This window comes from Balaenoptera ricei, chromosome 10 (assembly GCF_028023285.1).
Source record: "Balaenoptera ricei isolate mBalRic1 chromosome 10, mBalRic1.hap2, whole genome shotgun sequence".
Lineage (NCBI taxonomy): Eukaryota > Metazoa > Chordata > Mammalia > Artiodactyla > Balaenopteridae > Balaenoptera > Balaenoptera ricei.
This window is the reverse complement of record NC_082648.1, coordinates 97764035-97789416: the sequence shown is the minus strand read 5'-3', so window position 1 is coordinate 97789416 and position 25382 is coordinate 97764035. Positions and strand designations below refer to the sequence as shown.

Here is a 25382-nt window from a genome sequence, read left to right as displayed (position 1 = left end):
TCCCTAACAGCCCCTCCAGACCCCAGTGGTTCCAGCTCCTTCTCTGCCCCCCACAGCCTCTGATCCCTCAAGCAAGAGGCTGACCAGGCTAAATGAACATCTCTGGCCTCTGCAGGGAAAGAGGAATGGGCTCTGACTCCTAGGTCTGAACCTTGAGCCAGATGCTCCCCCTGTGTGGCCTTGGGCTAGTCCATCAACCTCTCTGGGCCCAATGTGTTCCCTCTGAAAAGAAGGACTAGCATGAGGTATGCCCTGCTCTGCCTGTGGGGTATGGAGGACCCAAAAGAGATGAGCTGAGGAGGGCTTGGCAGAATGCCCTGCACCCATCAGGGCTGTAGGCAGCTCACACCTGGGGTCCCTGGCCATCAGTGCCCAGACACTTATTGGTTCCCCTCCTCCAGCTGCTCCAGGCTTCCCCAGAGGTCAGGACTGCTTCCCCATCCTGCAGCCCACTCTCTGCTGCCCCAGCCCAGCTGCTCACCGGTCCTTGAAGAAGCGCCTCAGACCAAATGCCACCAGCTTCAGCACAGCCTCCAGCACAAAGACAGTGGTGAACATGTAGTTGCAGTACTTGAGGGCTGTCTCCAGAGACTGCAGGGGCAGCAAAGAGAAGCATGATCCAGGCCCCATGACCTGTCCCCCACCTTACTCCAGCCAGAAAATCTCTGCCTTTTAAGGGGAAAATTTACTCCATTCACATTTAATGCAATGATTTACATATCTACTTTTATGCTTTCCACCTTACTTAATGTGTACGATTTACTTTACATTGCTGTTTTCTTTTCCTTATTTCTGCTGGCTTGGTCCAATTGCCACTCTATGGAGGCAGTATGGGGTAATGGTTAAGGGTTGTGGTTAAGAACCAGACTGCCTAGATTTGAATCCAGACTCAGCACTTACTCCTTATTCACTGTGTAACCTTGGCAAGTCACTTGACCTCTCTGGGACTTAGTTTTCTGATCTATGAATTGGGGATGATAATAGCACCCACCTCAGAAAGCTGCTATAAAAATTAAATGAGGTAATAGCCCAAGACCAGACAGAATAAATACTTGGTAAATGTGAACTATTATTATTCCATTTCTTCATGTTAATTTAGACGTTCTACAATTACTGTTCCATTCCACCAATGGTTGCCTTCCTTTTCCCTGCACTCATAATATTCCTCTCCTACCATTTAAAATAAGATACTAATTCCTCATCTGGAGCCTCTGCTCTCCCCTCCTTCCCCGACTCCAGTAAGTCTTTAAGAAGACTTGCCCCTACGTACCCCTCACGTGTCCCTCAAGCACACTGCCTGCAACTAGCTGGGAACTGGTCACCTCTCCTACCGCAGTGTTTGCCCCCAGTGGTCCTGCCCCTCCCCCAGGCTCCATATGCCCCGTAGTGGTGGAGCCAGCTGGCAGGCCTTGAATGCAAATCAAAGTTCCAGTCCTGCCTCCACCACTCACTGGCTGAGTAACTTGCACATATTTTACCTCTCTGAGCCTCGGTTTCCTCATCTACAAAAGCCTCCCCCAGACACACCTTAGGATTGCTGTGAGGATTAGAGAGTTAATATCCGCAGTGTGCCCTGCAGAGTCACACTGAACATACCACAGCTACTGTCACCCATGTTCAAGGCTGGGTCCAAATGTCATCCCTCCTACCCTCACCCCCGCCGCACCCCGCTCACCAGGACCGAGTGACCTTTCCCTCTCACTCATCTGTCCTACCAGGCCCTGCGCCTCCTGAGCATGGGGTCGGTTCAGACCCTGCCCGACCCCATCCCTGGGGTGGGGTCTTGCTGAGGACCCAATCCCACCACGTGACCTCGGGCCAGGGGCCAGGCCAGGCTCACCGTGGGCTGATTGTAGTGCTCCAGGGACATGGTGACCACATTGAGGCAGATGATGAAGGTGATGAAGATGTCCAGGTAGTGGCTGGTGCACATGGAGTGGATGAGCAGCCGCGTGGGACAGTAGGTGGCATAGTAGGGCAGCCGCTGGGCCTCTGCAGGGGGTGTGGGGCGGCAGGGGGCAGAGCGGCACAGACCACAGAGGGTTGGGGCCGAGGTGGGGGCAGAGCACACGGAGGGAGAGGTGGAGGGGAGGGAGGAAGCAAGGGGGAGAGGCGCCAGTCCACACCAGGCCCTGGGAATCAGTTAGGTCTCCTCCCCCAGGCCAGGGCGCCTTGAGGGAAAGGGGTAGGATGTGAGGGAAGGTGGCAAAGGGGGCACCGATTCTCCCCATGGTGCCCATGTGGGGGGTCCGGTCTGCTGGGGGCAGGACAGGGCTCCCGCAGCTCGGGGCGGGGCATCAAGGCTCTGCCCTTGCCCTCTTCCTGGACTGAGCTGCCAGGGTCTCATTCAGGTGGGCAGTGGGGTCACCATCAGACTCCGGGTGGACACCGAGAGGAGTCAGGTCACCTGGACAGGTGGATGCTGGGGGAAGGGCAAGGCCAGGGGCCTGGGGGCCATGTTCTCTGTTCCCTTCTGGCTCCAAAGGCCCAGCGGCTGGGGTCACGCCCCGGCCTCGGCCCCTGCGCCCCGCCCCCCGCGTCACCCACTCACTCCGGCGTTTCTTCTCCAGGCGCCGCAGCCGCTTCTCCTCGCGCCGCCGCGCCTCCTCGGCCTCCTGGTGCTGCCGGCACTTGTGGAAGTTCTCCACCACGACGCCCACGAACATGTTGAGCACGAAGAAGCTGACGATGAGCAGGAAGGAGATGAAGTAGAGCAGCATCCAGGGGTTGTGGTTGGGCACGGGCTGCGGGGACCAGATGGGGCTGAGGGAGGCTGGTCGGGCACCGGGGGGGCCCACTGTGCAGGGCGCGCCCCACCTCGCCGAGCCTCCGTGCAGTGGGGGCACCGGCAGCAGCCTCCTGGGCAACTGGGAGATTTGAAGGAGGCAGAGGTAGGAAGTGCCCACCCTGCTTGGCACAAGTATGGTGCTCAGCAAAGAGAGCCGTCCCCTTCCCCGCCATCTGTCTTCTTCCTCTCACCCACCATCTATCCATCCCCCATCCACTTATTCATCCGTCCACTCGTCATCCGTCCATTTATCCAAACATTCATCCACTTATTCATCCATCTAGAAACAAGGCAGGAAACAAAGCAGCCAGCAGAGAGAGCGCAACCCTGATGGAGTCTGTGCGTGTGTGTGTGTGTGTGTGTGTGTGTGTGTGTGTGTGTGTGTGTGTTGGCAGGGGTGGCAGGCAGGAGGGTACAGACTAAGAAGTGGAGGAGGATGTCTCCACGTGCTCTATTCCCCCCACATCCCCAAGCCCCACCTCTACCTCCAGCTCTAGAGTCTACGGGGTGAGGCCCAAGAGGCCAAGAGCCCGAGACTGCTTACAGGCCTAGGCGCTACCCGCAGCCCCGATTCCTGCACTGAGTGGGCCCTGTCATGACCAAGAGCAACTCCCTGCTCCTTCTCCCATGACCCCCACAGCCACGACACTGCCAACCCTGGTCAGCCACGTGTCTTGCCTAAAGTCCCAGCCTAGCCCCAGAGGGGGTCCCCACTCTCAGGGGGATCTTGGGAGCGAGGGCTCAGGCCTCCTCTCGGGCCCAGCCTCCCCCCTGACCCCTTCCACCCTCCCACTCCCAAATCCATCCTCACCCAGCAGCCCCGGGAAGCTCCCGCAAGCTCACCTCGCTATAAGCCCTTCACTGATACCCACTGCCCTCAGCTACGCTCCATCCCCGGCGGCATACACAGGTCTTCCTGACCTTCCCACCCTGCTTCCCCACGCCACCCGCCTCCTGCCACTCTCCCTCCACCTCTAGCCCTGGCCCTGGCCTCAGGACTCCCTGAGCACGCCACTGTCCGGCCCAGGCCTGCACCTGCCGTCCGCAGAGCTGGCTGGCCCCCGGCCTCTTCCCACACACTCAGTTCTCCACACACGGGCTCTGCAGCCCTCCTGGCGGAGCCAGCTCGCAGCGCTCGCCCTGCACAGAGCGGGTTTGTTGAGGCAAACAGAGCAGTGACTTACACCAGCTGGGGAGCGGCCCTCGTGGGGCAGGGTGCAGGCCAGGGCGAGGAGGGGCGGGCTGTGGCTGACAGTGGGAAACACCAGCTTCAGACCCCGGGGCCCCAGAGACACCGTGTCCCTCCCCCACTGCCCGGGCCGGACCTGGCCCAGCCACGCCCACCTGCTGGTCCACAGCGACCGCGTCCAGTCCATTGTACATGATGTTCACCCAGCCGTCCTTGGAGGCCAGCACGAAGAGGGACATCAGGGCCTGGAACACGGGAGGAAAGGGTACAGGGGCAATGGGCGCGGGCAGTTCAGGCTGCATCTGCCCCCGCCATAGCTCTGGGAGGCAGAGGGACAAAGAGGCCTTCCCCAAGTCCAGGGCAGAGCTGTGTCCTCAACCGACAAACCTTTTCTGAGGATGCACTGTGTGCCTGCCATATGCCCTACAGGCACTGCTGCAAGAGAATGAGCACGGGACCGGGAGTCCTGGGCTCCAGTCTCAGCTCTGAAATTAACTGCACAAGAAAATTCATGAGGTCTTTTCCTCTCACCCACATAATGGCGCTAACACTTCAGTGACTGCCTGCCATGCTGGCTGGGAGGGTCAGCTGAGACTTTAAACTGGAAGGTTCGTGACAAACATGTGGGGCCCTGCCACCATCACTCCAAGCTTGCCTCTGGCACCTGAAAACAGGAGCTCGTGAGAGAAGTCAGGACCAGCCCAAGCTCTGCCACTCACTGGCTGTGTGACTTGGGGCAGGCTCCTTAATGTCTCTGGGCCCCAGCTTCTTTGCTTGTAAATGGCAATAATTGCCCCATCTAACAGATTTTAGAAACAGAGGTGATCCCCAGGAGACAGCCAGCCAAGGCTCCTATACAGACGGCAGGCCGAAGCATCCTCAGGATAGATCTCCTGCCCTGAACTGGCCCCTCCTTCCTACCCACCCAGGGCACAGACCCCTCCTCTTCCCTTCCAGGCGGGAATGGTGCTGAGGGCTGCCCAGAAAGGGCTCAGGCCCAGGAGGAGGGCAGGGCAGGGGACAAAGAGGGAGCCCTCCCTGCCAGGCAGGCACACGAAGCCCTCACACACCAAGGGGCAAATGTCCCCGTGAGCCCCCGGATCACAGAGGCCTGCAGTACAGAGAGCCTGGGACCTTGGAATCACAGACCTGCTATCACTGTCCCCAGTTACAGACGAGGACACGGAAGCACAGCGAGGGTCAATACCGGCCTGAGGGCACACTGCTGATAAATGGCCCTACAAGGAATCCAAGGCTTCAGGCCATGCTGTAACCTCCCACATGGCTCTGCAGGCTGACAACACCCTACTCAGGGGCCCCAGGGCATCAGCCTGGCATCAAGCATGCCCAGAACGGGAAAGAGCTGGGGACGCTCCATAGGGGCCAGGCCTGGGCCTGGCGCTGAGGTCAGGGAGGCAGGAACAAGGTCATAAAGGGCCCCCCGTGGCCTTCCCTCAGCCTCCTGGAACATCTCTTTTAAAACATTGTCTTAGGACTTCCCTGGCAGTCCAGTGGTTAAGACTCCGCGTTTCCAATTCAGGGGGCGCGGGTTCGATCTTTGGTCGGGGAACTAAGATCCCACATACTGCGTGGTGCAGCCAAATAAATAAATAAAACTTAGAACAAAATAAAAATTTTTTAAATTAAAAAAATAAAACATTGTCTTACCAACCACTGAGTTGTTAAAGAACTTGAAAATGTACTACTTCTGCAGAATCTGGAGGGGCGGGGGGTAACTGAGACCCAGTTCCTGACCCCATTTCCCGGCCACTCACTGCCCCTCTGAGGCCCCATAGCTCCTTTCCCAGGGGCCCTGGGGAGTGGAATCCCTGGTCATGGGGATGAGCGCTTCAGTGGATACAGTTGGACGGTCCTCAGCAGAGAGGCCCGGGCCCGGGGCCACCCAGAGTTGGATCCGTGCTCCCTTCCTGTGTGAACTGGGGAAGGCACTCCCAGGCTGGTCATACCCAGCCACCTAGGTGGGCCCTCAAGAAACAGGAGCAGTTTGGGGGTGGGGGGAGCTCTTTGGAGGCAGCCAGCTGGGAGCTCTCATCTGGGACACTACCCAGATGGCCGAGCCTGGAAGGCCCCCAGGAGAGGGGACCAAGGGCAAAGCAGGAACTGGGCAGGGGCCTGCCTGCCAACTAGAGTTGGGACCAGAGGAGATGGGTGATGGGAGAAGAAACCCACCCTGGGCCAGGAGCTTGATACACTTTAATCTCTGCCACAGCCTGTATGGTGGCCTGTAACACTCCCATTTTACCAACAGGGAAACTGAGGCTCAGAGAGGCCACACCTACAGTAAGTGGCAGAGCCAGGATTCACACCTGGTCTGGCTGACTCCAAAAATGCCTGTCAGGGCCCCTCGGGTAGGGAGTGGGGGCCAGGAACCAATGTCCACTAAAGCACTTCCTAAATGCCAGGCACCTGCTGGACACTCTGTATTCAGGGTCCCTAAGCCTCACGCTACCTGTGAAGTGAGTTCTACCCCTAACCCATTCTGCAGAAAAGGAAATCAAGGCTTGCAAAGCAGAAGCCCTGGCAGGGGAGGACTGGAGCCTGGTCTGTAATCCCAGGGCTGCCGGCACCAAAGAGCTGTCACCACCCCCCCCCCCAACCGGGGATGGGTCAGGTCAAGAGCAGAAGGGGGCACTCACCTGGCCCAGGTTGTCGAAGTTGTACTTGTGATGGACCCAGCGGTAGCTGGCGGCCACGCAGTCGGAGCGGTTGGTGATATTGCGGGTGTCTATGCCCAGACAGTGGTAGAACTTGCCCTTGAAGAGCTGGGGGTAGGGATACGGGTCACGGGGTTAGTGACCGTCTTGCCAGTGCTCCCAGGGGGTGGGGGGGGAGCGCAAATCAGAAGAGGGCCCCGCCCCTCGGGGTCACTTCCTCCTTGTACAGCCTGAGCCGACCACTCCACCCCACTGTCTCTCCAAGTCCCCCAGCATGAAGCGGGGCTGCTCGCATCCCATCTCACAAGTGAGGAAACTGAGGCCCAGCGGTGTTAGGCAATTTTCTCAAAGTCATTTGAGGTTTAAGAAGTAGCAGAGCCAAGCTTCACACTCTGGTCTGTCTGATTCTTAGCTCTTCCACAGACCCCAGAGATCAGACACCAGTACCCACAATGGGGACTCGGGCAGTGACTCCACGCGAGAAAGTTGCCTGTACATCCCTGAGAGACAGAGAGAAGTAAAGGGACCCTCTCTAGGACCCAAGCCCTCTCTATGTCAACTGCCTGGAAGGGGCAAGGCCACTGTCCACACAGGGTCCACACCAAGCCCGTTCTGCCCAGGAGGCCACGCTGTGAATCTCTCAGCAACCCCAAAGGACACCTGTGCATGGGGTTCCTCCAAACCTACAGCCCCAAACACAGGACCAGGTGGGGAGCCTGGGGGCCTCAGCACCAGGTTCAGACCCTCAAGAAATAGCGTCTCAGCAGCAGCTCAGACCGCAGAAGGCCCAGGTCATTCTGGCCGCCCCCCAACACTCTCTGCGATCTGCCCCACTCCTCGCTGTCCAGCCCTGAGGCCTCATTCTGTTCCTGGGCTGGGCCCCAACCCCAAATCTGAGTCACCTCAAGGCCCTGCCTGGGTCAGAGACCCTCCGTAACCCCTACCCCAGAGAAGCCAAGCTCCAATCCTTTAGCTGCCATTCCAGGTCTCTCCCCACTCGGCCTGGCTCATCTCTCCATGCCAGCCGTAGCCCCGGGGCTCTCTCTCCACACGTGCCCTGCTTCGTCCCGCCTCCCCACACGCTGCCCATCTGCTCCTGACACACCTTCCCCCCATCGTGACCTGCCCAAACCTCCTGTCTTTCAAGGCCCAGTGCCAAGGCCACCCCCTTCAGGCTGTTTTCCCCACTGTCCCCAGCCCACCCCTGTGCTCCCATTTACCCAGCCTGCCTGGCAGTTAGCCATATGGGCCGTGTCTGTCTCCCTCCCTGGAATGGGAGCTAACTAACTGCTGGCAGGGACCATGCTCACCAGGGCCACCTGGCACAAGGTCTGGAGAGTTGGGCAGGAGTGTGGAGCCTCTTCCCCGACTACAGAGCCCACCCCACCCCCTGCCCAGCCTGGGTGCCCCTCACCTGCACCCCCAGGATGCCGAAGATGATGAAGAAGGCACAGCAGATGAGGACGATGTTGCCGATGGGCTTGAGGGAGGAGATGAGTGTCTCCACCACCAGCTTCAGGCCAGGGGCCCGGCTGATGACACTGCAGGCAGGAAGGGGTCAAGGGTACCGTTAGCCGTCAGCCAGGCCCGAAAACAACCCCTACTTGGCCCAGAGTCACCAGAGCAGAGGCTCCCAGGCTCCAGATCTATATGAACAGCAAGGCACTGTGTTTTCACCCCAACCCCTTGGGATCCACACCACACCCTCCTCTAGGTATTAACGCCCAGAGATGGCAGTGAGCCACCAAGGACACACAGGGAGTGGGTAGCAGTCCTGGGGGCCACCTTCAGCCCCCGCCTTCCAGCACCTGCTCCAGGCTCCTCCCCCAGGAGCAGGGCCCACAGGCGTGACCCTGGCCCTGCTCAGCTGGTGCTCGGCACTCGCTACGGAGGACTGAGTGGGTGTGGATGGCCGGAGTGAGGGGTCCACTTAGACCCTGGGGGCTTCCTTGGACAGTGCAGGGATCCCCCATCCTCGGATGCGAGGGTCCTCACCGCAGGGGTCGTAGGGTGCGCAGGAGCCTCAGGACCCGGAGGACCCCCAGGATCTTGGCTCCCCCAGCCGAGGCCAGGGACACCACGATGTCGATGATTGACACGAAGACAAGGAAGCCATCCAGCACATTCCAGCTGCTGCGCAGGTACGCCTGCTCACCGAAGTACAGGCCCAGCGAGACCACCTGGGGGAGGGGAGATGGGCGGGGTTAGCTAGACTCCTCAAGAGGGTGGAGCGAGATCAGCTGGGCGAGGGGCCCCGCCCCCTGTTCACCCACCTGAAGCCCTCTCCCCATGGCCAGGCCCCCCCCTTAGGCGGGACCCCTGTCAGAGTCAGGTAGGTGTGGGAGAGCCGGGAGCGGGTGGGCTGGAGCGGACACGTGCCCTGCCGCCCCCTCTGAAGGTGGGCTATAGGTCTCCCCCTACCCAGGGAACCACTCCCTGAAGCACCCCATTCCCTTCTCCCTGCACATCTGGTTAACCCAATTCGAAGCCACGTGCTCCGGGAAGCATCCTAGATGGAACCCTCCCCCTGTGCCCTGCACCTCCAGCAGGTACCTCCACGACACTGGAAATGGGTTGTGAGCTCCTGGGCAGCGGGCACAAAGCTGACCGCATCCCGCCTTCCCCAGTCCCAGGAGCCCAACCCAGGGGCTGGGACCAAGTGGGGGTGAGCCTCCAAGGCCACCTGCAGAATGCTGTTGAGGGGCAGGTGAGTGACAAGCTGAGCGGGGCTGGGCCAGGGCCTGGGGCCCCAGACAAGGGGGAGGAGAGGTCCCAGGGGAAGCCAGGTACCTTCAGTGTCATCTCGCCCACGAAGATGGCTGTGAAGATGTAGTTGGACACAGTGAGGAAGATGCGTTCCTGAAAGAACAGGGAGGTGCCATGGATCCAGGGTCGCCCAGGATTGGTCAGCCTCTGCCTTCAGCCAAGGGGCACCCAGGAGAGGCTGCCACCTCACAGTCCAAGGAGGCGGCCCCCTCTCCAGAGGCAAGCTCCCGGCCACATCTCCCTCCATGGCATCCGGTCTCGCTGGGCTCTCCAACCCTCTCAGCGCAGCATGCTGTCCCCCAGCAGGCCCTGGGGACCTGTCCCTCTGCCTCATTCCTTCCACCGCCCGAAGGCCCCAGCCACTCACGGTGCTGCCGGCCTCAATCTGGGGCCGCTCCAGGGCGATGGTGATGCAGTTGAGGAAGATGAAGGCCAGGACGACATAGTCAAAGAGCTTGTGGGCGATGATGGTCTGACACAGGACCCGGAACCTGGGCAGGGTGGGCAGGGGGCCACGTGAGTGTCAGTTTGGCCCTTACCCCAGCCAGGAGGAAGGTACCAGGAACACATGAGAACCAGGATGGCCTAGAGGAAGCTGATCCTTCTTTTCTCTGGCCACACAATAGGTGGTGGCTTTAGGTCTCTGCTCAGGATGCCCACCTGAAGCCACCTCTGCTGACCACCCTGCAAGCTCCTGGCACCACAGGGTGAAGGGCACCTGCCTAGCCCTGGCACTCAAAGCTTTCCAAACACTGGCCCAAATCTCTAAGCCTTGTCCTCCAGCTGCATGGACACATCGTCTGATACCCTCAGCTTCTGCCCCCAGGCCTTCCCTCGGGCTGCTCCCTCCACCTGGACCAGCCTCCACCTCCTTACCACCCCTTCTTCATCTACAGAATGCTGTCTGCCTCCAAAGCCCAGCACAAAGGCCTCCTCCCCCAGGAAGCCTTCGGATGCCCCCCTCCAGATGGAAGCACCCCAGGTTACTGGAAGATTTATCCAACCTGGTGCCCAGCACAGGATGGCCTAGACTGGAGGAGATGCCCCCACATGAACCCCTCCCTCCCCTGCAGACCCTCCACTACAGGGCCGGGAAGGTCCTCTCGGGTGTGGGAAACCACCCGCCCGCCCCCCTACCTCCCCACCCGCGCCCCGCCAATGGCCCTGCTTGGCTTGGCAGAAATCTCTCCCTCCTAGATGTGTCAGCCCCTTACTCTAACCCCACCCCGAGCCTGGCCCTGCCCACCTGTTCTCGGGGGAGAAGAGGTAGACAGACCAGTCCTCACGGACTTCACACCAGTCAGGCTTGTAGACGTCAATCATCTTGCGGACGCGGAAGCACAGAGTCTGGCAAGGGGAGGACGGGGTGCCGGCGAGTCAGCGCTGCCCAGAGCCGCTCATCTCCACCCACCCTGGCCATCCAGCAAAGCGGGGCCACTGGATGACCTCCGAACTCTCCCAGCAAGACCAGAACCCTCGCCCCACCCAGGGCGGTCAGGGAGGGCTTCTCTCCCAGGGGCGGGCCCAGCTCAGAGGTGGGCAGTTCCGGCCCCGCCCCCTGTTCGCCCACCTGAAGCCCCCTCCCCACGGCCAGGCGCCCCCCTTAGGCGGGACCCCTGTCGGTCCCTCCCACTCCAGCGCCGCCCCTCGACCGCTCCCCGTTGCGTCCCAGCTGACCTCCTCGTGGTCCCCTCCGTGGCCCCTAGAGCCTCGCGCACTCACGTAGTCCATCTCCTCCTCGTCCTCCCCGCGATCCCGGCGGTCGTCCATCTTAGTGAAGACGTCCTTGGCGAGGCTGGGCATCCTGCCATTGCAGTCCTCGTGCCCGGGGGCCGGGCCTGCCGCCCTCCAGGCAGCCCGTGGGTGGGCGCCCACGGCGGGCACCAGCTCGGCCAGGTCCACCGAATCTCTGGTGTCGAGGGACAGCGTCCGGCGGTGGTGGCGGTGACGGTGCGCCAGGTGGGGACCATGCTGCGCTTGGTGGGCGTGCGGGGCGTGCAGGGGCGCGGCCCGCAGCGGCCCCTCGTCCCGGGCACCCTCGCAGGCCCGGGCGCCGCTGCCGCGCTCCGCCGCCGAGAGCAGGGACTCGTGCTCCGCCGACGGTGGCTTGTGCTTGAGGCTGTTCCAGCTGGAGCGACGGCTGGCCCAGGCCCCACTGCGGCCCCACGGCCCGTGATAGGAGCTCCGAGAGCTGGACTGGGAGGAAGCCCGGGGCTCCGGTCAGCGCCACCACACACACCCACGGTTGTGACTGAAGGGAGCCTGCACACCCGCTGAGGCCCAAAGAGGGCTGCCCCCCTGGCCAGTGGGTGACAGAAGGGGCTAGACCCCAGGGGTCCTCTCCCTGCTCTGCCTCTCACTCCATCCACATCTACAGACACATGGGCACCTCCACTGTGTGGCTATGTCCCTCCTGCCACCTCCCTTCCCTTGATAAAGGTACAGCAAGTCATGGCATCTTCCCATTTTACAGGAAGGGAAACTGAGGCTCAAGAAGGACTGTAACTTGGTCATGGTTACAAAGTTTGGCAGTGGCAGAGGCCAGATACAAGCTCAGGTCTGCCCAACCCCAAGGCCCAGCTCTTAACCCTACACATTGCTGCTAAGACAAAAACCCAACTCTCTACACCAGACCCACTGGCACTACTCATTCATTCATTCACTCATTCCTTGTTGCCAGGTCCTGCTGTGTCCCTGGGCACCCAGGAGTGCAACAGACATGGTCCCTGCCTGGTTCTGGCTGGGCAGTCTGGTGCCCTAAGCCTAGGTACCAGTCTGAGGCTGGACTGGCAGACACTTCTTCTCAGGGTCCCTCAGCACACACCCAGCAGGGAGCAGCCATCCAGAGCACCTCACGAGGACTCACCAGGGAGCGCTGGTCGTAGCTCACCCTCCCCAGTGACATGACACTGCTCTTGCGGGAGCCCAAGGCCATTAGCACGGGGTCTGGCTGCAGCGAGAGGCGGGGGGCGGATGCTGCAGCCCCAGTGGGGCCCAGATGTCCACCCAGTGGGAGACTGGGGTCCAGGTGCCCGTTGGGGGTCATGGGGATTGGGCAGAGCTTGGGATCTGGAGGGTTCGGATAGAGACAGAGGGAGGAGCAGACAAGAGGACAGAACAAGAGCAAAAGAAGCCATGAGACAAAGAAACAGACAGGGACAGTAACAGAAATGAAGAGTTTTTCTGGAGAGACCTCCTCCACCAGGAAGTCCTCCTGCTTGGACCCCATCACATGTCCCTCCCCTCTGCCCCATTTGCAAGGCTCTCAGCTTTATTTTTGGATGAGTGGATCCCTTGCCTTCTGTGTTCAGGGCCAGCTCCGAGCTTCACCCAACATAGGAACCTCACTCCCATGCCCAACGCAGGAAGAAGGCAGAGCCTGGTTAGCCCGGTTACTGAGAAGGACACAGCATGGGCTGGAGAGGTTTCTTCCAAGCTGCGCAGTGGTGCTAAACAAAACCCAGGCATCCTGAGGCCCAAGGCTCTTCGCTACAGGCCAGCTGTATGGAGGGGTGAGGGTGGGCTGCAGCCACCCCTGTGGCTAGAATTCAGGAGAGCCATGAATGTCACTGACCTTGGAGATTTAGCAATTCTTTCAATTATAAACGTAAACAACAAACCATAGAGAATGAGCAGTCCTGGAGCCTTGGCTTGAGGGGAAACCAGATGCTGTGCCCTCTGCCCACCTAGATCTGGGGAAGAGTCCTGGCCTCCTAGGTGACGAGTGGAGGTCCGTTTACCTCCGCCACTGTCCAGGCCCTCCTGGAGCTTGTCAAACTCCTCCATGTTGGATGAGCTCTGGTCCTCGTCCGAGTAGGAGCGATTGGCGTCGCCCTGGGAGACCGTCCCTCACATTGGAACGAAAGTCAGCTTAGCCCTTCCCTCCCTCCTGAATTTTTCAATGGGTGTTTTCACACCCCCCCATTTTACAGATGGGGAAACTGAGGCTCAGAAAAGGGAAGCGAGAAGCTAACAAGGACCTAGGCCACAAACCCACATCTGCCTGATTTTAAGTGTCCCCAAAGCCTCAGAAAATGAAGGAGGCAGGATCCAGAATCCCAGATCTTGGGGACTTTAGGATCTCAGAGATGGAGAAGCCTAGGCCTACACCCCTGGGGGAGAGGCAGGGATCCTAGATGCAGACCCCCCCCCACTTGCATGCTTCCTGTGATGGGAAGCTCATCACCTCACTGGCAACCCCCTCCTCTGGAGACCTGTCGCCTGCTAGATGTTTGAATCGCAGTCCTCCTCCATCCAGACCACCCCCCGCCCAGTCTCGTGCAGGCCCCAAAGGGGTGCTTCCTCCACCAGGGCCACAGTCACCTCCGCCTGGAAGCCCTCCACCAGGATGGCCACCAGCAGGTTGAAGAGCACATAGTTGCCGAAGGTCATGAGGGCAACGAAGTAGAGGGAGGCCCAGGGGGAGGTGGAGGCCATGCCATTGTAGAGGACGACGTTCCAGTCCTCCTGGGTAAGGATCTGTGCGGGGAAGGGGGATGACAGCTCAGCCCCTGAGTATCTCCAGGCCCCCCAGCCCACCGGGTGCCCTAGGTGCAGGCACGCCGCAGCCCATGAGCACCTAGAGCACCCTCTCACACATGCTCGGGCACACCCAGGGTCCTCGAAAACCATGGCCCTAGCTGGGGGCAGAGCCGCAGAATCATGCACGTGTGCGTGTGTGCGCGCACACACCCCCCCCCACACACACACACACATATACACACACACACTGCTCTTCCTGCTGCCCGGCCTGCCCACACCCTCGAGTCCTACGTCACACACTCCTGCCCTGACACACGCTCCCCACTGACCCGTGCTCCCTCCTGGCTGCTCCCCAACCCCATCCTCTCAGCACCGTATCCCACCACCCAGGGCACAAGCCCACCCTGCCTTCTCCCCTCGTTCCTTCTGCCCCCACCACACCTGTGTGTACACACCCACTCAACCACGGCCACAGTACACTGGAGGAAACAGTCTCAGGGAAGAATCCTAACCCCACAGTCTCAGGGCAGGAGCGAGGGGGCGGGGACGGGCACCCGGCAGTCAGTCCAGCTCCCAGAGCCAGCGCTGCGTCAGCCTGGCCACTGGAGGCCGGGGTTGAGGGGCCTCCTTGCCAGGCCACTGCTCTTCCCTGGATTCTCTGAGGCTGGGGGCACCTCCAAAAAGTGATCCTGGGAGAAATCCCTTCCCCAGACACCCATGGACACATGCTGGGGCTCACCTGGAACACCGTGACGATGGCCCACAGCAGGGAGTCAAAGTTCTTCCGGTCAGGGACTGTGTCTCCCGTGTCCGTGCGGAGGCTGAATTTGCAGCCAAAGATGTGCATCCCAAGGATGCTGGGGGAGAGACAGAGGTGGCTCAAGGGACTCACACACACCGAGCTCTCTGCCCACCCACCTTGTTTCATTCTCAGAACAACCCACTAAGATGGGAGGGGCCAGTGTTGGTCCCATTTTACAGACGTGAACACAGAGGCTCAGAGGGGCAGTACTCGCCCAGAGCCATAGGGGATTAAGTGATGGTGTCAGGATTCGTATCCAGGTCTGGGGTGTTGCCCGGAGAAGCTCAACCAGCCACACTCCCCAGGTTCCTGCCCACGGGCCTGGCAGGCCCCACAGGTGTGGCCCCAGTGTGGGCGGGACTCACCTGAAGATGAAGATGAAGAGCATGAGCAGCATGCAGAAGGTGGCCACGTTATCCATGGTCTTCATGAGCACCACGAGCTGCCGCCGCAGCGCAGGCATGAAGCGCACCAGCTTCAGCACCCGCAGCAGCCGGAAGGTCCGCAGCACCGACAGCCCGCCGTCCGCCTGCCCCACAATCTCCCAGATGCTGCGGCCCGCCAGGCAGGGGTGGGGAGGGGAGAGAGGCAGGAAGGGTCAGAGGGAGGCCGGGAGGAGACGAGGGCAAAGGAAGAAGGAGAGGCCAGGTGGGCGGAGAGATGGAAAGCTTCCATTCATTCACTCATTCATCCAACGGGTATTGTTTCGCAGGTCACTGCGTCTCGTGGCACGCTAAAGCCAGGACTCTGAACCTGGATTCCATGGACCACCCCCCCCAAGAAGTCTATGGCCCATAAATATCACTGACCTCTTTTTGAGATTTAACATTCTTTTGATTATGAACGTCAACAACAAACAGCAGAGAATTAGCACTTCCTATGACCTTGTGGCCAATCGAAATCACTGATATTTTTCTATCACATGACAGCCGATACAGATGTTTCCAGATATTATTTATACTCATCCTTTCTTTGGAATGATGGTAGTCACGGACCCACTGCTAGATCTTGCTATTTAATGAATTAATCCAGAAGTACATATATTGCTAAATCACAAATTTTCAAATATTTTGATAACTGTATTTCAGTGTAATTAGCTTGATCTTATGTCCTTCATTTACTGTCTGGGGTCAGTGCATTAAATCCCCCTCCCACCCGGCTCTGTTTCTAGGCCCACAGGCTAGGGGCGGGGTTGCGGGGGGCGGGGAGGGCGGCACCTGATGATGACAATGATGCTGTCGAAGATGTTGTAGGGGCTCCGCAGGTAGTCAAAGAGCCCGAAGGCGGCCAGCTTCAGCAGCATCTCCAGGGCGAACATGCTGGTGAAGACCACATTGCAGATCTCCAGGATGTTGGTCAGCTCCTCGGGCTGTGGGGGTGTTGGGGAAGGGATCGGGGACCCGGTCAGGTCAGAGGGCAGCCGGGACACCCATCAGCTCTAGAACCTCCGGGGAGGCCCGGCTCTGCCACCCCCGGCTCCATGACCTGCATGTCAGTGTCCTCGCCGGAGCTCCATCCTCCCCCTGCACTTGGCCTCAAGAACCTTACAACTCTGCCTCATCTCTGCTGTCTTGAGAGGTCCACTGAGATGGGAACACACGGGGCTAACCTTCCACAAAGTTGGCAATGATGCTGGTACTGCACGCTAAGGGCCACATTATGATACCCATTTTACAGATAAGGAAACTAAGGCTCAGAAGCCAGCCAGAGGTTACATGGCTAGACACAGAGCAAGACAAGAAGGCAAACCAGGGGCTGTGGAAACCCCGTTTGCCCACGACCCTAACCCATTTTGGGAGCACGTGCAGGACCTGCCCTGTGCACTTCATAGGCGTCATGTCACTTAGTCCCTCACAAGAGCCCATTATGCACATGAAGAAGCAGGTTCAGAGAAGGCCAGCCCCCTGCCTGAGACTGCACGGTTAGTAAGGGGCAGAGCCAGGGTTTGAACCCAGGCAGCCTGGCTCCAAGTCTCCACCCTTAACCCCTGCCTGTGCAGACCTTCCTACACAGCCTTCCCCCCACCTCGTTCCTTCCTTAGCAATGGCCCTCTCAGGATTGTGGGTGGCTGGAGACCATCTGCCCTGTGAAGGGAGGACAGAGACCGTGCACCTACTGTGCGCCACCACGGCTCCCAATCCACCTGACCACCTGGTCAGTGGGGCTTACTTCGCCCGCTTCTCAGAGGAGGACACGAAGGCCCAGAGAGGTGAAGGGTCAACGTCACCAGCTGCTCAGAGGGAGACTGGCCCCTCTGGCCGCAGACCCAACCTCTGCCCCTGGAGCTGTTTACCTGCTGGTTATTAGCAGTAGGTGACACCCCTGCAAGTAGGACCACCCAAGGAACCCGAGTGTATGAAACAGGCCACCCTGTTGGCCACGACTGGGGGTGGGGTTCCAGGTCCTCCCCCCAACAGCCCGGGCCTCAGTTTCCTCATCCATAAAACGAGGGGATGGAGTCAGATGAGGGCCATACGAGGCTCCAGCCCCTTCTCTCCGCACCCCTCCCCCAGCCCTGGCCCCGCCAGGACTGGTGAAGTTCCTGGTCTCTGCTCACCCTGAGCCAGGTTGTTCCCACCTGAATCACGGAGAAGGGAAGGGCCATTTGTTAGGCCTGAACGTGTGCCCGTGTTGAGCTCGACCCCAACACAATTACTGACAGTCAATCTGTGAGGCCACTGTTAGCAACTCCATTTTACAGATGAGGAAACTGAGGCTCAGAGAAGGGAACTGCCCTGCTCAGAGCCACCCGGCAAGGCTGTGGCAGAGCCACCAAGTCAGACTCCAAACTGCTCTCCCGGTATCCACACCCACACCTCCCCAAGCTATTCCATCCATCATCCACTTGTTCTTCACTGCATGGACTCCACAGGTCTCCCAAGCATCTGTCAGGGGCTGGGCTTGTGCTACCCAGGGTGGGCGGTGGTGAATGAATCAGCACATTCTTCCTGCCCTTGAGAAGTGCAGGCTCCGCTGGCAAAGCCCATCGCTCAAGTTAACAAACCACTCAGCAGTGATAAAAACAGAGGGAACTAGAGGGTGGTTTGGGGCAACAGGGCGGTGGAGTCAGGAGCAGCTTCCTGTAGGAAACGACATCTCAGCGAGACCTCAAAGCCGAGAGGGGAAGTGGGTGACAGGGAGAAGAGAAGGTTGTCCAGGCAAAGGGACCAGCCCAAAATCGGGCTGGGAGGCGGGAGAGTTCCCAGCATCAGCACCGCCCACCCCACCCCAGCCCAGCCCAGCCCCCGCACCAAGCAACAGAGCCTCAGGCGCCTGACTTTGATTCCACTTGGGCCAAAGGGAGAAGAGAAAAAAATAACAACCCAACCCTCCCGCTTCCCGCCTGGTGCCTGGGAAATCTAATAAAACTGCCAGCTCCTCTCAAGGCCAGATAAAAGGAGAAGGCACCATTTCCACCTGTAATTACATCTGACTCACAAAACGGTCCCAAAAGGGGAGTGGGACCCCGAGAGAGGCCCCCAGTGGGGGAGGGGCTGGGGCCCGGCATCCCTGGCTGAGCCAGGGCCCAGATGCTACTCAGAGCCACCAATTTCCTAGCCTTTCAAAACAGAGGTGAAAGATTTGGACGCTGACAGGCCGTAATGGCAGTCACCCTGCTCTGGGCCACACGCACTGCACACACACTCCCGCCCACCTGCAACTGATGCAGAGCCCGCAGCTCTGCTCTCCCCGAAAGGTAGGTCACCCACTCGCTCCCCTCCTCCCTCGCAACAGCTGTTTCTCTAGTCAAGCGCACACCTGTTAATCTTTTTCTAATGGACCATCCATCACTCCTGCGAGCATTTTTCTGAGAGAGACAGCGAGTGGGAGAGAGAGATTGACAAATACAGACACAGTGAGTGAGACCAAAGGGGGAGGTATGTGGAGAGGGACAGGGCAGCCACGAGAGAGATGGACAAAGAGATACTCGAAAGAGAGGTGGACCGATAGACAAATATAGACCCAGGGAGTGAGAAGCAAACGCAGGGTGTGGAGAGACAAGACAGAGAGAGAAAAACAGAGATAAACACATAATGAAGGGCCAAGATCATGACACTGTGAGTCAGAGACAGAGCCAGAAAGTGAGAGAGAGCAGGCAGACAGACAGACAGACAGACAGGCAGAGACTGCAGAGAGGTGGCTGGAGATGGCAAAGACCCACCCCATGGAAGAGGAGGTGCCGAAGGGCAGAAAAACCAGGTTAAGCCAGAGGCAGGAGGATAGAGGGCCGATGAGGAGGGGCTGCAACCTGAAGGTGAGGCCAGAAGCAGAGGGAGACGGGGCAGGGGTGGGGCCAGCTCGTCCCTGCTGGACGCCAGGCTTGGGAGGCCCAGCTGCCCAGCCCCTGGTCATTTCTGCAGGGCCAGATAAGGGCCCAGCTGGGCAGGGGTCTCTAAGCTGCCCCCAGGAACCCCTTGAGCCCAACATCATCCTCATGATAACAATGGCAGCTGGTGTTGAAACACCTCCCATGTGCCAGGCGGTGCTAAGCATTTTCCACGGATTATCCCGTCTAAGCTCAAACATTACCCTATAGTATCCCCATTTTACAGCCAGGAAACCTGAGGCTCAGAGAGAAGTGACTGTCCCTGGCCACAGCCAGGCAGTGGTAAAATCCGATCTCAAACCCAGGTCTCCTCCCTCTGGCCCGCCCCACCTCCCCGTGGCCTAGGTGCCTCCATCTGCACTACTTTCCCGACTTCAGGCTCCAGTTCAGCACGGGCATGTCACTGCCCTGCTTACAACCCTTCCATGGCTCCCCACTGCCCTAAGGATAAAGCCAGTCTCAAGACCCTTCATGGACTGACAGCCCCTGGCCTCTTGGGCTGTCTGCCCTGCCCCGTGTGCACATCCTCCTTTCGTAGGAATGCCCATGCTCCTGGTGCCTGCATCTGCCCCTCCTTTGTCTAATGAAATCCCTGTCGTCCTTCAGGATCCATCTCCAGTGCCATCACCTCCAGGAAGCCTTCCCCAACTGCAGTTCATGTTGGTGTCTCTCTCCCCTAAGTCCTCACAGAGCTGGGGAATGTCAGGTACTAAGCCACTCCATCTTCCTCTTCCCAGAGTCGCCCCAGATCTGGCTTGGCAGTGACTTGATGAGACTGCTGAGAAGAGAATAAAGCCTGACCCTCTTTTTGTTGTCCGACGTGGTGAGCACCCTCTAGTTCCAGGACAGCCTTGTGCAGCTCCGGAGGAGTCATGGGTCGGGACGGGCGAACGCTGGGAGAGGGAGCGGCTGAGAGAGCCTGCCCCCAGGAGCAGTGCCTCCCCACCCACCTCCCGTCGGCTTCCTGGAACCTCCAATTCAACCTCAGCGTCTCAGCTTCTCACCACGTCACGCTGGGCAAGCCAGTCCGCCTCTCTGAGCCTCGGTTTCCCCATCTGCCCAGTGGGGACAAGACACTCACCCTGCCTGCCCTGGGGGCTGCCGAGAGGATCACACCGGGAAGATATGTGACAGCAAATGATGACAGAGAAATCTGGCTGCCCAAGCCGACCCCGCCCACCTGCCTGTCACGCAGCCTCAGTCACAGACTGTTCTGGGCCCACTCCCCTCCAGGGCTATGCCGACTTCAGCACCATCTGACCACCCCATGGGTCACACACAGGCCACTGCCTGGCTGACCCCCACTTTCCCCTGTCACCTCCTCCTAGGCCGGTCCCTGCAAGGAGTAGCTGCGGCCACGAGGAACCTGGTGACACTCCCTTGTGATTTTGGCAGCCGTGGCCACCTAAAGGCCACGGGCAACCACAGTCTCACCCCTCGTTCGAGCACCTGTGACCACAGAGGCCGGGGTGGCCCCACTTCACAGATGGAGCAGGAAAGCAATGCCCAGGCTCTGTTCTGCCCTCACCACTGGCCCCCCCGGCCCCCCACCCGGCGGCCACACCAAGCTCCCTGCCGGCAGGGGCCGCCACGATGCCTCCCTTCTGCGGTCACTTGCTCTGCGGGAGGGGGGCTGCGAGCGTTCACCGGCCTCTCCTCCCGCTCCCCCCCTTTTCTCCCTGCCCCCTGGCAGCCCTGGGCCACCTCTCTCTGCAGGCACCGCCTCAGCGGCTGCTCAGAACGACCTCAGGGGCGGAGGGCTTCCTGCCAGCAGCGTCTGGGAGCTAGGGGCGTGGAGCAGAACTTCCCGCGCCCCCCACAAGCAGGCCCTGCGCAGAGCTTGGCCAAACAATGGCTGCCACTCAGAGCTGCTTTAAAGAGAGTATTTTTAAAATTCTCCCTCCCCCTCACTTTTTCCTTAATTAATAATTTTTTGAGGCTCCAGACGGCAGCTGGTAAACTTACCCCAAGGGTGGTGGTGTAAGGCTCCAACAAAAGATTCACAAATCTTTCCTAACGAGTGGGCACCTACTATGCGCCAGGGTTCTTAATGCATCGAACCCTCCCAGCTACCCTGGGAGGAGGGGGTCCGTGTGCCCATTTCCAGATGGGGGGACACTGGCCGAAGGAGGCCAAGTGACTTGCCCAAGGCCACCCTACCAGTCGACAGCAGAAGCAGGGATGGAGCCCAGACCTGGGGCGGCGGATCGCAGCTCTCTGGCGGTGGTCTTCAGAGTGCGGCCGGGGTTGGGGGGCGGAGGGGGGTGTTAATACCTGCCTTGAGGATGGTTGTGAGGACTCAATACACCAGGCTGGCTCGGGGCCTGGCGCTAAGTAGGTGCCAGGGAGCCGATCGCTATGATGGAAAGGGCACGAAGTTAGGGCACCTGCTCGTGGATGAGGAGGCCAGGGAGGATCCTTTGAAGGGGCAGAGAGTGCCTACTGAGGGCAACCCAGTGGGGGCACCAAGAGGGGTCCTACGGTGCCAGAGAGAAGAGGCTCCCCCATCGGGAGGCTAGAAAGTTTGCCCAAAAGGACGTGGCAGAAGGAGTGAGGGGGGACGGGCCAGGCAGGAAGACCCTGAGGAGGCTTGGGCAGGGACCATAGCCTGGCCTGAGGCTGGGGCTGCAGAGAGAGGGGGAAGCTGGACCCAGAGGATGGAGCCACCCTGGCCACCGTGTTTTGCCGTGGAGGGATGGCTGAGAAGGCAGGAACCAGTAGTACACTGGCAAATGGGCCTCTGAAAAATAGCCCTGATTTGCAGCGTATGTCAATTTCCATGGTGTAGATACTCCCACCACGGCCAATTTCAAGCTACCAACTGTTTATAACGATGGGCTTGCGAAATCCTTGAGTATGAGGAAATCGGCTCTTGCGAGCTGGTTCCACAAGCCACTGGCAGGGGTGGTGCTCAGGCCCCGGTGCAGCAGGACTGTGACACGCGCCCTTGGTGCTGCCCCACCCAGAAGCTAGAGCCAGCACCCCAACAGCGCAGGCTCCCTGTGGGGCCTTCCCCGGGGATGCTGGGCCAGGCAAAGGCCAGAAGGCTGGACCCTAGGCGAGGGGGTCCAGCCTGCCTGTCTCACCAGCTTTACCCTGCAGAAAGCCTCCCCAGCCCTCCCCAGAGACACTTAGTTAAGCCGGAATAACTGGCAAACAGGCAGCTCCGAGCAGAGCGTGGCGGCAGCCCCAGGGGCCGCATTTAAGTGAATTGAATGAAGCCTGTGCCTGGTGAGCGAATGAAGAGGGAAATGAGAGTGTGGCCTGCCATGGGGCACCGCAGGTGGGGGTGGGGGGGGGGGCGGCAGAAAGAGGGCCACGGGGAAGCCAAGGAGGCGTCGAAACCCTAAACTCTGCGGTGGTGTCAGTCTTGCCACACAAAGATGTGGGTTCAGATTCGGCCCCTGACTGGCTATAGGACCTTGGGCCAGTGACATCCCCTCCCTGGGCCTCAGGGTCACCAACTGCCAGATGGAGTGCCTCATAGGAAAGGGGTGCAGGTTAAGGGAGGGACCCCACCTAGCAGCTGGGGGACAGTGGGAGCCAGAAAATGATGTTTTTCCAAATGGATCCAGGGCTGGACTTGTCCAGGCTGTCACCCGGGGTGCGACCTATGGATTGGGGACATCTGTGCAGACCCCCCAGAGCCCTCCATCCTGTGTCCCCACAAATACCCTCTTGTACACATCCTCCCTGTGCTCCTGCCACTTCCCAGGAGCCATGCCCTCCTCCATGTGCTATCCCCCCTTGGGGACCCTTTCTCTGAACTCATCTCACCTGTGAATCCCCAGCAGTACCCCCCGATGGCCTAGGGGGCCTGGGACACACCAATCAACGCAGCCAACACCCTCCCTGCGCCCCACGCACCCAGAGCTGAAGACAGAAGAAACCACAGATGGGGGACAGCCTTTGCAGGGCAACCCTGGGGCCCCTCAGTGCCGAGGGGCTGTGGTGAGGCGGGGAGTAAGTGGGGGGCGTGAGGGGCAGGAGGGCGTCCCACCTGCGGAAGGTATCAATATGTCGCAGGTGGAGCACGAAGGGCCTTGAATGTCAGTGGAAAGGTCTGCATTTTGTGCCAAGGTCAGTGGGGGCTCTGGAAGTTTGGGGGCAGGGGCGCTCCCAGCCTCTGGAAAGATCACTCCAGCCGTTTTGGAGAGAAGAGGCAGGAGGGTCACATGGAGAGGCGACAAATGGAAGTTAGGACTCTGCAGGGACTGGCGGGGGATGGGTTGTGGGGGACCTGGTGTCCACGCTGAGAGGCTCAGAGGGAAAGGAACCACATCCCCCTGTTCACACCCCAAGGGGCCATTCGGTCACTCGTTTACCCTGAGCTCCGCCCCCTCTGTGCCAGGCCCTGGGCTGGGCACTGAGGTCACGTGGCTGAAGGGGACCCAGGTCAGGGGAAGACAGACAGACAGCGGGTGTTCGACAGGCCCGGGCTCACCCGTGCCGGGCCCCCCCGGGCCCCGCCCCCCACACTCGCCTGCTGGTGGTGCTCAATGCCCATGCTGACGGTGTTGACCAGGATGGCCATCATGATGCCCCGGCTGAAGTACTTGCTCTCCACGATGCCCCGCAGCTTGGCTCGCGTCTCCCGCCACACGTCTCCGCACAGCCAGGCAGCCCCGTCCGCCTGCCCCCCCTCGTCCTCGTTCTCCAGCTCCGAGGAGGCCGCATCCTCACTGCTCCGGGCCCCGTGCCCGCCGGCCTCGTCCTCGCCGCCGCCCGAGCCCCCGGAGCCCGAGCCCTCCTGGCCCGAGTTGCTGCTGCCCAGGCCCGAGGGCCGCCGGCCCGCCTCGTGCTGGCAGCGGGGACAGCTGGTGGGGTCGGAGGCCAGAATGGCAGAGATGGGCTGCACCAGCGTGTGGAGCGTGGAGCCCGGGGGGCTGTGTCGGGGGCACGGCTCTGGAAAAGAAGCCGAGGGCGGGCTTGGTGCCTCGGGTCCCGCAGGAGGCGGCCCAACCTGGGTTACCACTCGCGTGTGCCCACAGGGTCTGCCTGGAACCCGCCAGCCCCGCCTGGAGGCCAAGTGGCTTGTGGTTCCTGGGGAAGCAGCTTCACCCTATGGGCTTCGTTGGCCCCCGAGGAAAAGCGGGGACCGGAAGCACCCACACACCGGGGCCATGGGGCGGATTCTGTTGGTTAATACAAGGGATGAGCCCAGAGCAGTGTCCTCGCCTGTCACTTCCTGCCCCGTGGCCCCAGGTCGGTCACCGAAAGACCCTCCAGGAACCCCAGGCCCTCCCCACCGTCCTGCTTCATGACATCATGGAGCTTGGAAGATGGCTGAAAAGGCCGTTGTGGAGGGGAGACACCCCTCAGAGGAAGCCCAGGTGGCCTCAGCATTCCTCAGTTCTCCTGCCCGCGTGGGGGGCCTATCACCAGGGAGGAAGGGGGCAGGAGCCCCGGGCAGGGGCAAGCCCTTGCTCTAGAAGCACCACCCCCTACGACTCCCCCCCACAACCCTGCACAGCTGAGTCAGGGTTAACCCCGGGAGGGGCAGGAGCTGTCATCCCCCGAGCTGCCCAGGGAGAGTGCGAGAAGCCGGGCCGGTCTTGGACCCACGTTCTGTGATCTGTGAACCATTTCAAAGAGGTGTCAGAGAGGCTCTTTCTGGATAGTTTGGTTCCTTCTTTATATTTGTCTGTGTTTTCCTAGAATACGCAGGTTTGGCTGGCGTAGCAAAAAATAAATAAATAACGTTAAAGGGAAAGAAAAACCTGTAATGTCCACCGTTCATTTCCACACTTGCTTCTGAACACCCCCCTATGTCTGGACAAGGCTCTCTGACTCAGTCACCCTCTAGACCGGTAGGGCGGCCAGAAGCCCAAGGGTGGGCCACCTCAGTGCTGGAGGTCACGGCAAAGTCCTTCCCAGCCCAACTGAACATGGGGCTGGGCCCCCTGACACTTGTTTCCCAAGGAAGGGAGATGCGGGAGGCACGAAGGCCCAGGGCAGGGGGCACGGCCTCCCTCCAGAAGCCTGTCTAGGGCTTCTCTCCACGTGGTTTCCACGGAGAGGGCGATGGGCGGCAGCAGGAAGCCCTGAGCTGTGAACACCCCTCTCCGCGTCATCCAGAAACACGGGGTGCCAGCCTTGCCTGACCCCAGCTTCCCTGTCCACGTGCTGGGCCAGCCCGCGGGCCACCTGGAGCCTCCTCCAAGACCACGCCTGGACGGCTGGCCCCCAGGGGCGGCTGGGCGGCAGCTCTGAGGATGAATTCTCCAGCTTGCCTCCGAGAACCTCAGGTTCCCAGAACGTGAGACCTGCAGGGGCAGGGCCTGGGGGTGGCTGGCTCCCACGGCGCACGGCCTCATCCTCACTCCACGGCGGGGAGCCGGGCCGTCCACCGT

General features: G+C 60.2%; 1 protein-coding gene across 1 annotated transcript in view; it reads right to left on the bottom strand.

Annotated features, from left to right (window-relative positions):
- CACNA1I (calcium voltage-gated channel subunit alpha1 I) overlaps positions 1–25382 on the bottom strand; it is a 115365-nt gene that overhangs the window by 12871 nt on the left and 77112 nt on the right. Inside the window, exons 10-27 of the mRNA XM_059934866.1 lie at positions 23513–23934; positions 15920–16071; positions 15068–15253; positions 14640–14757; positions 13742–13897; positions 13159–13252; positions 12285–12487; positions 11141–11614; positions 10665–10765; positions 9786–9909; positions 9443–9511; positions 8648–8832; positions 8067–8193; positions 6635–6760; positions 4133–4222; positions 2552–2744; positions 1841–1992; positions 482–591 (exon numbers count right to left, since the gene is read on the bottom strand). Coding sequence (XP_059790849.1) covers positions 482–591; positions 1841–1992; positions 2552–2744; positions 4133–4222; positions 6635–6760; positions 8067–8193; positions 8648–8832; positions 9443–9511; positions 9786–9909; positions 10665–10765; positions 11141–11614; positions 12285–12487; positions 13159–13252; positions 13742–13897; positions 14640–14757; positions 15068–15253; positions 15920–16071; positions 23513–23934 — 3082 coding nt within the window. The remainder of the gene's footprint in view (positions 1–481; positions 592–1840; positions 1993–2551; positions 2745–4132; positions 4223–6634; positions 6761–8066; positions 8194–8647; positions 8833–9442; positions 9512–9785; positions 9910–10664; positions 10766–11140; positions 11615–12284; positions 12488–13158; positions 13253–13741; positions 13898–14639; positions 14758–15067; positions 15254–15919; positions 16072–23512; positions 23935–25382) is intronic.